The sequence below is a fragment of the Phascolarctos cinereus genome, unplaced genomic scaffold (assembly GCF_003287225.1).
Source record: "Phascolarctos cinereus isolate Bilbo 61053 unplaced genomic scaffold, phaCin_HiC Scaffold_4;HRSCAF=312, whole genome shotgun sequence".
Taxonomy (NCBI): domain Eukaryota; kingdom Metazoa; phylum Chordata; class Mammalia; order Diprotodontia; family Phascolarctidae; genus Phascolarctos; species Phascolarctos cinereus.
The window spans coordinates 337,315,456-337,329,072 of record NW_027555847.1 but is presented as its reverse complement, the minus strand read 5'-3'; the positions used below and the strand labels follow the sequence as shown (position 1 = coordinate 337,329,072).

Genomic DNA, 13,617 nt, shown 5'->3' with positions numbered 1-13,617 from the left:
AGACTTGGTCCAAGAATCATGATCCCCATTTTGCAGATGAAGAAACTGAATCCAAATTCTCGTAGGCCCATCACAGGACCAGGAAGTGGCTGAGCCAGAACCAAAGTGCCCCTCAACCCCGGAATTCAGTAGAAACCTGTTTTCTGTAATGACAGTTCTAGACTTTTGAATGATGGTTTATCTGTTGGCTTAAATGTATGAAACAAAGAACACTGAAATGTTAGGTTGTGGGTGCATAAAACTTCATTGTTAGATGTGTTTTTTAATTGAAGAAATTTATTTGAGTTGAATTCTCCCTCTATGCCGTGAGGCTTCATGTGTAGTATTTTGTTTGTGATAATTTTATTGTGACTTTAGTTATAGAAACTAAATGTGCAGCCAACTTTTTTTTTCATTTTCCCCAAACATTTTAAAATTTTCATTGATAAACACTTTACCTAGTATTGATGTGGTTTTCCCTTCTTCTTTTAGCCGTACAAGTCAGCTTTCGGTTTCAACGCTGTTGGAGTTGTGCAAGGGCCAAGCAGGAGAACTAGCCGTTGGCAGAGAGATACTTAAATCAGGTGTAGCCTCAGACTTCATATTAATTCCTTATAGTTTATTTTGTTCATTAATTCACTCATTTTAATAGTGTATCAGTTTAATCTATCAAAATAGGAGAGTGGGCTCTGATGGCTATTTGGGGAAGTGTTTTATTCATCCAGTCAGTCAGGTGATATTTATTAGAAATCTGAGTTAATCTTTAGAAAAATTGCTAAAACCAATATTTAGTCAATGTATTTTATCTGTATGTAATATGCTAACTAGCTTTTGATGTAGATTTTAATAACACTACTTTCTGTTTCTCTTGTTTATAGGATCCATTGGTATTGGTGGTATTGATTATGTTTTAAATTGTATTCTTGGAAGCCAAACAGAATCAAGTAACTGGCAAGCACTGTTGGGACGCCTTTGCCTTATAGACAGAATGCTGTTGGAGTTTCCTGCAGAATTTTATCCCCATATTGTCAGTGGAGAAGTTTTACAAGCTGATACTGTAGTAGACAGGTACTACTCTTTGTTTAGAAATGTCATTATTTTTTTCCCTTAAAAATGAATGTTTTAGGCTTGTCCAAATGAGGTTCAGGAGATATGTGTAGGTATGGCATAGGCAAGCTGGTATGAACTATAGGCTATTTATTTTTAAAATGTAGATCCTTTGTGATTTGAGGTATTTTTCAAAGTGAAAAAAATTCCATTAATTAGCTAATAGCATAATTTTATGTTTTAAAACAGAATTTTTAAACATTTTTAATATTCCTAAAGTTAGAGTTTATATTTCTGAAACTCATATATAAGCTTCAAGTATAATTTATTTATTTGTTTGTTTTAGGTATAAGAAGCTGCTGTCCCTCTTGAGCTTTGCTTTGCAATTCATTGACAATTCCCACTCAATGGTTGGTAAGCTGTCCCGAAGAGTGTTTTTGAGTGCTGCAAGAATGGTTGCCAGAGTACCCCACGTGTTTTTAAAACTGTTGAAAATGCTGAGTGTTACAAGCTCTACTCATTACACAAGGATGCATCGTCGTTTGATGGCTATTGCAAACGAGATGGAAATTGCTGAAGCCATCCAGCTGGGCATAGAAGACTGTTTGGATTGTGGACAGGATGGCTTTTTGCAGCCATCTGCCCCAAATAACTCCCCAGAAACAGCAGAAAACAATTCCCCTGAACACACAGTCCCGTTAGAGAAAACTGGAAAACCTTTGTGTGATGCAAAATCAAGTGCCAGCCTCGAAGATGTTTCTGATACATTGGCTGGCATTTCTGTAGGCCTTCCTAGTCCAGTAACAATGGAGCAACCAAAGCCAGCCCTTCAGACAAAAGGTAGACCCCATAATCAGTGTTTGAACTCTTCTGCATCCAGTCATTCCCAGTTATTGTTCCCAACTTTGCCCTCCCCTCCCTCTTCTGCCCCATCTGTGCAGCTGGCTCTGTAACAGATGTCTCTAAACACAAAACTCAGGGATTCGTTCCCTGCAAAGTACCTACAGCTTCTCCACAAATGCAACGAAAATTTTCTCTACAGATTCTTAGAAACTGTTCTGAAATCAAAGAACCAGATAAACTTTCCCCAGTTTTTACGCAGGCAAGGCCTATGCCTTCCAGTCACATACACAGGCCAAAGCCATCTCGACCCACTCCAGGAGATATGAACAAGCAGGGAGAAGTCTCAAAAAATAGCATGACACTTGATCTGAACAACATCACACAATGTGATGGCAGCGTTGGCAGCAGCGGCGGCAGCAGCAGCGCTGTCATACCAAGTGAGGAGACGGTATTCACACCAGTAGATGAGAAATGCAGATTAGATGTCAATACAGAACTCAACTCCAGTATTGAGGACCTGCTTGAGGCCATGCCTACTAGTGACACAACAGTAACCTTTAAGTCAGAAGTTGCAGTTCTTTCTCCTGAAAGGGCTGAGAATGATGATACTTACAAAGATGATGTAAATCATAATCAGAAATGCAAAGAAAAAATGGAAGCAGAAGAAGAGGAAGCATTATCCATTGCCATGGCGATGTCTGCGTCGCAGGATGCCCTGCCAGTAGTTCCTCAACTACAAGTTGAAAATGGAGAAGACATAATCATTATTCAGCAAGATGTGAGTATCTTTAGGAAAGGGTCCAGTGATGATTGGGTTTAATCCCATCTAAAGTTTGAAAAACTTATTTTCATCAGTTAACATGCAATGATTCCTTAGACAATTATTAGTAATATAGAAATAAAACTGAGAAGAGTCCATTTGACCCGGGATTTTTGCTTTCTTGTATATGTTTTGAAGGTCATATTTGACATTAGTGGTTGCATACTGTTTGAGTTTATTAATCTTGGATTAGAAGCTTATAAATGAATTAGAAACTTAATAGGCAATGCCATCACGTCAGCATTAATGTTAAAAATCAAGATTGTCACCTGAACACTAAAATTTTCATTTTCAGACCCCAGAGACTCTGCCAGGACATACCAAAGCAAAGCACCATTATAGAGAAGATGCCGAGTGGCTCAAAGGTCAGCAGATAGGCCTTGGAGCGTTTTCTTCTTGTTATCAAGCTCAAGACGTAGGAACTGGAACTTTAATGGCTGTGAAACAGGTAAATACCAATGAACAGATATAAATGGAGATTATAACCAAGCACAAGGAATCCATTCTGTTTGAATGTACTTTGATTTTTTTTTCTCTTTTAAACTACAAAAGTAAATATTGTGGTGTAAAGACAAGATATCATCGAAAGCAAGTTTAAAAGTAGTTATCAGCCAGCCATCTAAAAAATTATTCTGTTATTATTTGAAAGGATTTTTAAAAATAATCTAAGAATATCAGAATGTAGTTTGTATTAATCTATATAATAAATAACATACTGCATAACAAATATTTTATGTTACCTACAAGTAGTATAAATGACATAATAAAGCGCTGAGTATATATAATTTTTAAAATATTGTTTTGGTTAACATATTTCCATTAATAATGGTCATTGTATAACTTAACCTTTACTTTTTGGCTTGGCATAGAAGCTAAGTGATTAATAGGACTTCACTTTCATATCATATTAGATTTTTGTAACAGATAAAAATCAAGGATGCAATACCAAAGTTGGAATATCTAATAATGCTTTATATAATCATACCATAATTCTTTGCTGTTCTGTTGTTCATGCATGCTTCATTTAAAATCTTATGTTGTAACTTTATCCTGATTTTCTCTTAATGTATAGCCTTCCCTTTGTTATTAATATCTTAGCTGTTTCCAAATCTAGATTCTTATTGCTTACAAGCCCAGTAGAAGGTGCCTGTTTAATTTGGTTTGTACATCATAAAGACCATTTTCGTTCAATATACATTTATTAAGTACCTGAGCATGTTGAGCTGTGTGTGTATGTTTGCTGATATGAATTCATTCAGATTTTATTTTTAAATATTTTCAATAAGAATGCAAATTGGAGTACTTCAGAATTTTTCTTGAACTAAATGTGTTTAAACAGGTGACGTATGTCAGGAATACATCTTCTGAGCAAGAGGAGGTAGTTGAAGCACTGAGAGAAGAGATCAGGATGATGAGTCACCTGAACCACCCTAATATCATCCGAATGTTGGGTGCTACATGTGAGAAGAGCAATTATAATCTCTTCATAGAGTGGATGGCAGGTAACCCTAATGTTCATGTTAGAACCATGTTAGATACCTGAAGCTTAGTTTTAGGAAATACTTAAAATTCATTAGATTTTTTTAAACGTTACTTTTTCCTATATATTTGGATATTAAATGGTGGTTATTAAAATGTTAATGTTTTACAAATGTCCCTCATTGAGGAGTGGAGGCAATGCTGAATTCTGAGAGTTCAGTAGAGTCTGTCAGCTTCCGCCCTGTGGAAAAGGATTTGAGTAGGAGTCCCATCCCCAGAAACTGTTTGCCAAGGACTTGTCTCTTGAAGTCAGAGAAGCTTGTCACCAGTAGGCTGGCTGCTTGGTGATAAATTCTATGGTCATAGCATTCTCTACAACAAAAAACATATACGAGATAGCCCTGAGTTCTCTGTGGTCTCTTTCCACTTCTGCAATAATGGTGTCTGAGTAGCACAGAAAGGGGACAAAAGGTGCAGAGGACCATAGTTTCAAGTCCATCTCTAAGCCTTTGCTTAACTGCTGATACTCTGAATATGGAATTGTTGTCCGTTGACCACACACAAGGGCATATACAAACCCCTGAGCCTCAGTTTTCTCATCTATAAAGTGTTGACAAGAATAGCACCTACTTCTCAAGGTGGTTTTGAGAGTCCAGTGAGATAATGTCAAACCCTAAAGCTCCAGATCAAATGTGAGCTGCTGTCGTCATCAGCCATATCTATAAAATGCTGGGTCTGGTTTCAGTCTGTGCAGTCCCTTCTAGCTCTGATCTTGTGAGCCACTGAATAACATTATACAATAATTTATGACAAAGCCATGAATCATCAAGAAAGGATTAAATAATCATTGGGGTCTATTTTAGAAAGCAAGGAAATAAGGCATTAGGTTTCCATCTAAAATGGTTAACATTAATGTCTGTATACTTTTAAAAGGACAAAGATTTAGCCATTTGGGAAACTCAGTAGCAGATGAAGTTTTACAGCATCTACTTAACTGATTCTGATATGAGAGACGAAAGCAGTGCTTTAGATTTTCAACCATTTTCATTTCTGACAAAAGATATAAACTTGATGTCTTAAATGTTAATGTGTATTAAAATGTTGATTCCTTAGATAACTGACATGTATCACAAAGTTTTAGTTCTACGTGAGATTTATAATGGTTATGACGAGATGCCTTGGTCTTACAGGAGGGTCTGTGGCTCATTTGCTGAGTAAATATGGAGCCTTCAAGGAATCAGTGGTTATTAATTACACAGAGCAATTGCTTCGTGGTCTTTCTTACCTCCATGAGAATCAGATCATTCACAGAGATGTCAAAGGTATGATTTTTTTTTTTTAGATTTACCTGGTGGCATTTAGAAGACTTCAAAGTGCAAATAAATGCATTTTTTGAAAACGGATCTCCTCTAATACTGACTTATAAACTGAAATTGTTGTAATATATTTCTAGAAGCTAGTTTTTATTTTTATTTATTTATTTTTTAGGCAGTTGGGGTTAAGTGACTTGCCCAGGGTCACATAGCTAGTAAGTGTCAAGTGTTTAGTCTAAGGCTGAATTTGAACTCAGGTCCTCCTGACTAGCTGCCCCTAGAAGTTATTTTTAAAGCCAATATTACCATACCCATTTAGAATGATTTGTCAGATAATATTAGACATCCTTAAAATAAGTCTGATTAAATCATCTTCCATTGAGTTCATTTTAATCATTTTAACTTTTATTTTATTGTTTTGAATTACTATTGCAAGTATTTCATACATAAAGTGCATTAGTGCAGGGATTTTCTTTAAACCAAGTAAGTGTCTTTGGGTCATTTTAGATTCTGCTGCAGTTGTAGGGTTGCATCATGCATTTTGTTTTGAAATTCTCAAGCTGATCTGGATAAAACAAATTTCAGTAGAACCTTTCCTTAGGCTGATCACAAATCTGGATTTCCGGGAGGAGGTTTTATTGAAATTCTAAGTGTGAATTCTAAGCAGAGTTCTCTTTTTATGTTTCCTTGAGTAATTATGCTTTTTTCCTTTAGTGTGTCATTCTACTTAGTTCTCTAGAATATAGATTTAACATTACACAGACTTGAGAGATCCTCTCATCCAACCCTGTCATTTTTAAAGATGAGAAAACTGAAACCAAGGGGAGAAGTAGTAAAGTAACTTTCCCAAGGCCACACAAACATGTGAGAGCCAGGATCTAAACCCAGGTCTGGTTGACTCCAAATCCAATTTTCTTTCTACTACACTACAGCTGTTGTTCCTCTCCTTGTTGCCTATGAGGACTGGAGTCTTTATTAAAAATAAACAGTAAGAGTGGAGCAGATCTCACTGAGTCCTCTGTCAGTCTTACTCAGAAATGTCTTCGTGATAATCTGAGGGCCTTGTTTTGGTGTTTGGATCTTTTTGTATTTTTACTTTTAGCAGAGAGTCACTTGTAATTTTTGCTTTGCCATTGACAGGTGCCAATCTGCTAATTGACAGCACAGGTCAGAGACTGAGAATTGCTGACTTTGGAGCTGCGGCTAGATTGGCATCGAAAGGAACAGGCGCTGGAGAATTTCAGGGACAGTTGCTGGGAACAATTGCATTTATGGCACCTGAGGTAAGAGGTGGCATCTGAGTTGGTGCTTCTCTTTAATGAGGAGCCACATATCCATCTCATAGGCATGTAACCTGTGTCTTTGTTAGTTAAAAGAATAAGACCCACCTTAAAGTAACAGTCCTCTGAGTTCACGAAACTCTTAAGTCTTAGCCTTTCCAAGCCTTCTTATCATCCCTGACTTCGTGTATACATTTAAAGAAATTATGGGTAACAGGCTTTGTAAACCTAAAGTGCTATAAAATGTTAGTTATTTATGGTTATTATATTGTAAGAAACTTAGAGTGAGTTGATATCTCTAGTGAGAAAACCAGGAGGTGACTTGCCCCATAAGAGAAGCAGGTCTAATAGGAGTAGAAGAGGAGGCCATGAAGGAGCTTTTCAGAACTTAGGTTGTCCTCTCTTCATGGCCCCTTCGCACAATGTTAGTTCTTAAATTCTCTAAAATGTTGAGCTACCAGTTAAGTTTTCTAGATGAAGCATGCCAGTGAGGGAGGTCTAAGTCTCTATATAAAAATCAAACTTTTTTGAGTTGGAAGGATCCTCAGATTATCTAGTTGAAGCCCCTTCTTTTGCTAGGGCACAGTGAAGTAAAGAGAAATGGTCACAAATGATTCAAACCCAGGCCTTCCAAATGTAAAACCATGCTCTTTCAACTAGACTTTATAGCATGTGAAATAGTACCATTACTATTCATTCATTTTGGTTCTTAGGTTAGGAACAAGAATATTTAACAATGGCTTAATCTTACATTTCCTGGTTAACTTTTTGTTTTGTTTTGTTTTTGGCACTTTAGGTACTAAGAGGTCAGCAGTATGGTAGGAGTTGTGATGTATGGAGTGTTGGCTGTGCTATTATAGAAATGACTTGTGCTAAGCCACCTTGGAATGCAGAAAAACACTCTAATCATCTTGCTTTGATATTTAAGGTAAATATAAAACAAAATTGGCATTGTTTCATATATTCCTGCTAAACTATATGTGTGTGATCTCCTAAGAAGAATATTCTTTAGGACTGGAGCTGTGTTTTATTCTGCATACTAATGTTGGTATAGTAGGTGTCAAAGTTGAATAAGTGACTTTAGAGAAAATGTAAAAATATTAATTTTAATAAAATGTAAAATTATTGAAATTTTACTTTTGCTTTACCTTTTATGGACTTAGATTTTGAAAATTTACTTGCGAAAATTGACAAGAAACATTTTAAGGGGTTTCCCCTTAAATGTCCCTTCCTTTTTGAGTTCCCATCATACCTTCTCTCTTCCTTCATCTTTCTACTTCTTCCTAAGTAGCCTCTGCCTGCACTCCTATCCTGCCCCTTCTTTTCTCCTCCAAGACCTTGTTTTCAGAACTCATAGCATGAGTCTATAGCATGGATCTTCAGTCTTTTCCTCTTCCCTGGCTCCTTCCCATATGCCTACAGAAGGGCTCCCTTCTCCCCAGTCCTAAAAAAAAAAATAACTTCCTTTGATTTTCAGGCCCATCCAGACTGCAATTACATCTCTAAAGTGTCTGCCCACAAGGCCTCAACTCTCTGCCCACCTTGTCTCTCTTCAGTCCCTTGCAGTCTGGCTGCTGCTTCAGCTGCCCAACTGAAATTGCTTCCCAAGGTCTTCCATGATATCTTAATCACCAGATCCCACAATGTTTTATCATTTCTCATTCTCCTTGGCTTTTCAGCAGCATTTGACAGTCTTGACCTCTCCCTCCTTCTTTATTGTCTTTTGTTTTTGCTTCAGAAACTCCACATACCCATCTGGTCCACTTTTCTTACTGTTCCTTTTCCACTTGTTTGGCTCTTCTCCTTCTTAGGGATATGGGCTTGCCTTGCATTAGTGAAAATTGTGAAACAGATGGCCACAAATCAATTGCAAATCAGCATGTCTTTTGTAATTTTAAATGGATATCCATGAAATATGGTCTCTAGGTAGATTTTACAGAAATGTAATGGTACTGAAACAAACCCAGCAATTCACAGAACCTCTAGTTGCTAAGTATTGTGATGTTTCTTTAAAAAAGAGAAATTGACAAGAAAACAACTTTCTCAGAATTAAGACTGGGTCATTTTAGATTCAACTTTAATTCTAGTAACTCAGATGAAACTGAAACTACTCAAGTTCTTAATAGTTTTTCTTAACTCTTTGAATTAGGATTTTTGATATTTTTAATTGTATCAGTTTCATATCTACTTCAGAAAATTGAATAAAGCAACAAAGTAGTAGTTGTGACATGCTAGAATCTTCCTTTCCAATGTAAACCCAAAAGAGATCTATCTGTTTAAAGACAACAAAGTGTGAAGGTAACAAAATGAAGAAGGTAAACCATATGTGACAGGTAAGTAAGAGAGAAGCAGAAACAGAACTAAATAATTTCTCCAGATTTTTAATATAACATGTCTATGTCTGAGCAACTGCAAAATAAGAACTTGGATTTGGAAGCTATTGTATTTCTATCCTTGACAGTTCAGCCTGATAGAATATGATCCAGTTGGAAAGGCCCTTCAGCTGATTTGTAAAACAGAGGGGTTGGGACCTCCTGAGTTCCCTTCCACTTACAATCCTCTTCTGACTTTCCATCCTAAGCAAGTATCCTTTATCAAAGGGTCCCTGACAAGTCCTATGACCTCTGTTTGAATTTGTGTAGTTTTCATATGTATTGATGTCATTAAATAATGAATACCTTTCTAGATATCAAAAGATGGAGTTGTGATAACCTCTAAAAATGTGGTGTTCCTTTTTCAGATTGCTAGTGCAACTACTGCTCCTTCAATACCCTCACATCTGTCTCCTGGCTTACGGGATGTGACTCTTCGTTGTTTAGAACTTCAACCTCAGGACAGACCTCCTTCAAGAGAGCTACTGAAGCATCCAGTCTTCCGTACTACCTGGTAGCCAGTTATATAAAATGATTTTTAAAAACTGATACTAAATAGAGAGAAGAAAAAACTCTTGAGAGTGCTTTTGAGCACAACCACGTGAATCATTCTGCTGGCCTTTAATCCACCAAACAACAATAAACTGAGGCCAGTAGAGGACCCTTACCGAAGTATGTGATTGACAAATCAAGATCTTTACCTAAGCTCAGTATGCAAAATTCCACAACTTGTGCAGAAACTGTAAACTGTGCCTTTCAAAGAACTGGCCCTAGGTGAACAGGAAAGCAATTAAGTCTGCATATAACTAGTAGCAGATGCATAATTTTTTTTTTGGAGCACTTTTTCAGCAATATTAGCAGCTGAGGGGCTCAGGTTCTATTTTAATATTGCAATTACTCTTCCATTTCACATTGTGATCATGAGCAGGGGATTCTGCAATTCCGTTCAGGTTTTTGGTTTTTTGTTTTTGCTTTGGTCACTGGCTATAAAGAAAATCACTATCTTCTTTTAGACCTGAGTAGGCACTACTTGAGTAGTGTTTTTTTTTTTTAAAAAAAGAAAACAAAAACTTTCTTTTAAAGAATTGATGCTTTCATTGTGAACCCACATTTAGCCTTCATTTTTTTTAAAGTGGGCAGTTGTGGGTCATTGTGCATTTTTACTGTTGGCCCATTCATTTCGTTTTGATTTGGTTTTTTTTGGTTTTTGGTTTTTGTTTTTTTTTTAGAGTTATGGTTCCATATTTTCATTTTGTTTCTATTTTTGTTTAACATTCAGGGACAGGTGATCTTTTCAAACCACAAAATAATAATAAAATAAAAACTTTAGAATCAATTGTAAAACAGATCTCATTAAATATCTTGCTATTTGGTTTTCTTTTTAAATTGGAATATAACAATGCTACTACCTTCATTCACTGAGTCAATGATCTAGGTTTTGCTAGTGCAGGTTATACAAAAAGAAAATGAAAATCAACTCTTTAATTTGGCTGATGACCAAGATCCAGGTCATCTGGCACCAAGATCCAGGTCATCTGGCATTTGTTGAGCCTCTTCATTTTTATCAATTTCCTCTGGCAAAGTGTAGAAAATTTCACACCAAATTAAGTCTTACTCTAGGTATAATAAAAATTCATTCACTCTCACCACTGATAATAACATTTTAACTGCTGTTTTTCCTTCTGCCATACATCATTTATTCACAGTCGATCTGGCTAATGGATAATTGAATGGAAATTATACCTTATTTTTGCCTTTTTCTAAATAAAGGTGTTTTTAAGAAATTTATCTTGAACTTGAAAAAACGTTCAAATATGAGAGTGAAGAATATCACTTAGACTATTTCCTTGGGTTTTGCACATTTTCCTAATGGTTTTAGAGGCAGGATTTTGAATCTGATGCATGTGATCCTGAAGGAACATGGCAGCTGTTCTTGGGCTTTTATGGATGAGTCTTTTCAATCAAGTACTGATTAAGTATTTAATATCATTTTTAATGTAAATTTTAACTCTTCAGAAGCCAGTTGAATTGTCAGAATGAATCAGAATTGGTTATTCTCAAAGACTCAGGACAAACTAAATAAGCTATACAGTACATTAAAAATGTACAATACTAATTGGAAGCAAAATAAGTTACACGTTTACAGGGATATGTACCATTTTTTAAGAAATTGTGAATGTGTATTTCTTAGGGAAATTTTACATTCCTCTGTTTTGGAAGATTGGCAATCTTTGAAGAGTTAAAAAGGAAAAAAAAACAACAGCAGTACTGAAATGTGAAGTTTGGTAGCTTTGACTGTAATGTACTTGACTTTCTTTTTTTCTTTTTTGGACTACTTAGAATTTTCACAATTCTAATAAGATTGTTTCCAAGTCTCTCATGTGCAAGCTTTAAAGGATGCACTCTTGCCATTTTATATACTGGAAGATCAGTTGTCGGATCAAGATTTTCTGACAAATGTAAACTGTATAAACTGATGAACCTCAGCTAATCAGTATTACTTTGTAGATCACCATGCCTACCACATTTCAAACTCAAACTGCCTCTAGATGTCAAAATGCATTTTGTTTGAGTTTGTTTGCATTTCCCTCAGCTTGCTGGTAATTGTGGTGTTTGTTTCGTGTGTGGTGTGTGTGTGTGTGTGTGTGTGTGTGTCTGTGTGTGTGTCTGTGTGTGTAAATGCAGATGTGATGTAATATTCTTATTTTCTTTGGATCAAAGCTGGACTGAAAATTGTATTGTGTAATTATTTTGTGTTCTTAATGTTATTTGGTACTTAAGTTGTAAATAGCGTCTACTGCTGTTTATTCCAGTTTCTACTACCTCAGGTGTCCTATAGATTTTCTTCTACCAAAGTTCACTTTCACAATGAAATTATATTTGCTATGTGACTATGATTCCTAAGACTTCCAGGGCTTAAGGGCTAACTTCTATTAGCACCTTACTGTGCAAGCAAATGTTACAAAAATCTCTGGGTTAAGAATTTGGCTTAAATGTATCCTTTTGTTATTTTAAATATATCAAGATATTTTAATTAAAAGTTTTTACCCCATTGAACCAATTTTATAGTATTTGTACCTATTTTGGTGTTTTGTCTTTATAGTAAATAAAAGTTTTTGAACAAAGTTTACTTGTTTTTAAAATAAGTTCTGTTTTCTCTCAACAGTAGTACTGCTTCTTGAAATATTTCATACTTAGATATTAATAAATGTTACAAGCCTTTGCTTGAGGCTATTCCTTTTGGCAGATGGACATATATTATATTTGCTGATCCATTCATGACTTGAAAATGTCTAGTTTTTTCATCCAAAAGATGAATTCCAAAAATTAACAAATCTCAATGGATAGAATCATGGTAAAACCTCATAACTCAGAATTAGAATTACAGACTCTTAAGAACTGGAAGGGACTTCAAAGGTGATTTAAGTCAAACTTGTACTTGAGTTCAAGATCCCCTGTACAGAAACAGAACTAAACTTCCTTCTGAGGTAATGGTGGTAAAATATTAATGACATCACCTTTTAGTCCAGCCTTTAAACCAGATCTAAACTCATGAAATTATACAGTTATCTGATCCACATCTTTCCATCTTGTTCTTCAGAATAGTTTTATGGACATTCTCATTTCTCAAATTCACAGAGTTGAAAGGGACATCTAATCCAACAGGCAGCTTTGTCATTCTACCCAGTTCTGGGTCACAAATCCAGGGTGGACTGAGGAAGGGGGCCTGTGCCCATGGAAGGGAGCTGGCCAGAATTCCAGGATAAGGAGCAAGTTCAGAAGCAAGAAGAAGCTGTGTGGCTCAGACCTCAGGAGCACATTGGGCATCAGTTGCATCTTCCAACCCAGTCTAAAGCCTACAGAAGAATTAGAAAGGCAGGAAATTTCCAAACCAAGGTGAAATCTGCAGATCTGTCACCCTGAACCAGCAAAGCTTTTCAGCTCACTGATAATAGGTACCTAAGTCCACTAGCAGTCTTTTGGACCTACAAGTGTGAGAAGGCAGCAAACATGTTGCTCAGACCCAGACCTGGGTCAGAAATTTGCAGAATTCACACCAAGAGGGCAGCAATACTTTCCCCTGGACCTTTGGGAGCAGCGAACACTTTTAGGCCACTGGCCTGAGCTGTTGCCGATACTCTGAAATCACACAATTCCCATTACCCAAGAAAGCAACAGGAGTACCAACACAGACATTCCTTCCGGAAGTGCCCAGAGCCCAGCCCTACCTAATAAAGTCCAAAGGCAGGAAGTAGGCTGGAAGAATGAGCAAGCAAAAATCCCACCATTAAAAGCTGTTATGATGATGGATACTCAAGATACAAACCCAGAAAAAGAAAATGGCTCCAAAAACAGTTATCAGCAAAGTCTCAAAGAAAAATAGTGTGGGTACAAGTTTAGCCAGAATTCCTGGAAGAGATCAAAAAGGGTTTTTTTTTGGGGGGGGTTAAATTTTTTTTATAAATAAGAGCACTGGAGGTAAA

At 36.3% G+C, this 13,617-nt stretch overlaps 1 protein-coding gene across 1 annotated transcript in view; it reads left to right on the top strand.

Annotated features, from left to right (window-relative positions):
- The window catches only part of MAP3K1 (mitogen-activated protein kinase kinase kinase 1), a 75,121-nt gene extending 62,863 nt beyond the window's left edge, over positions 1–12,258 (top strand). Inside the window, 10 exon segments of the mRNA XM_020997371.2 lie at positions 472–563; positions 858–1,047; positions 1,373–1,962; positions 1,965–2,647; positions 2,985–3,137; positions 4,029–4,191; positions 5,359–5,490; positions 6,622–6,764; positions 7,558–7,689; positions 9,502–12,258. Of these exon segments, the coding sequence (XP_020853030.1) occupies positions 472–563; positions 858–1,047; positions 1,373–1,962; positions 1,965–2,647; positions 2,985–3,137; positions 4,029–4,191; positions 5,359–5,490; positions 6,622–6,764; positions 7,558–7,689; positions 9,502–9,651 (2,428 nt within the window). The 3' untranslated portion in view covers positions 9,652–12,258.
- The last annotated feature ends 1,359 nt before the right edge of the window (positions 12,259–13,617 follow it).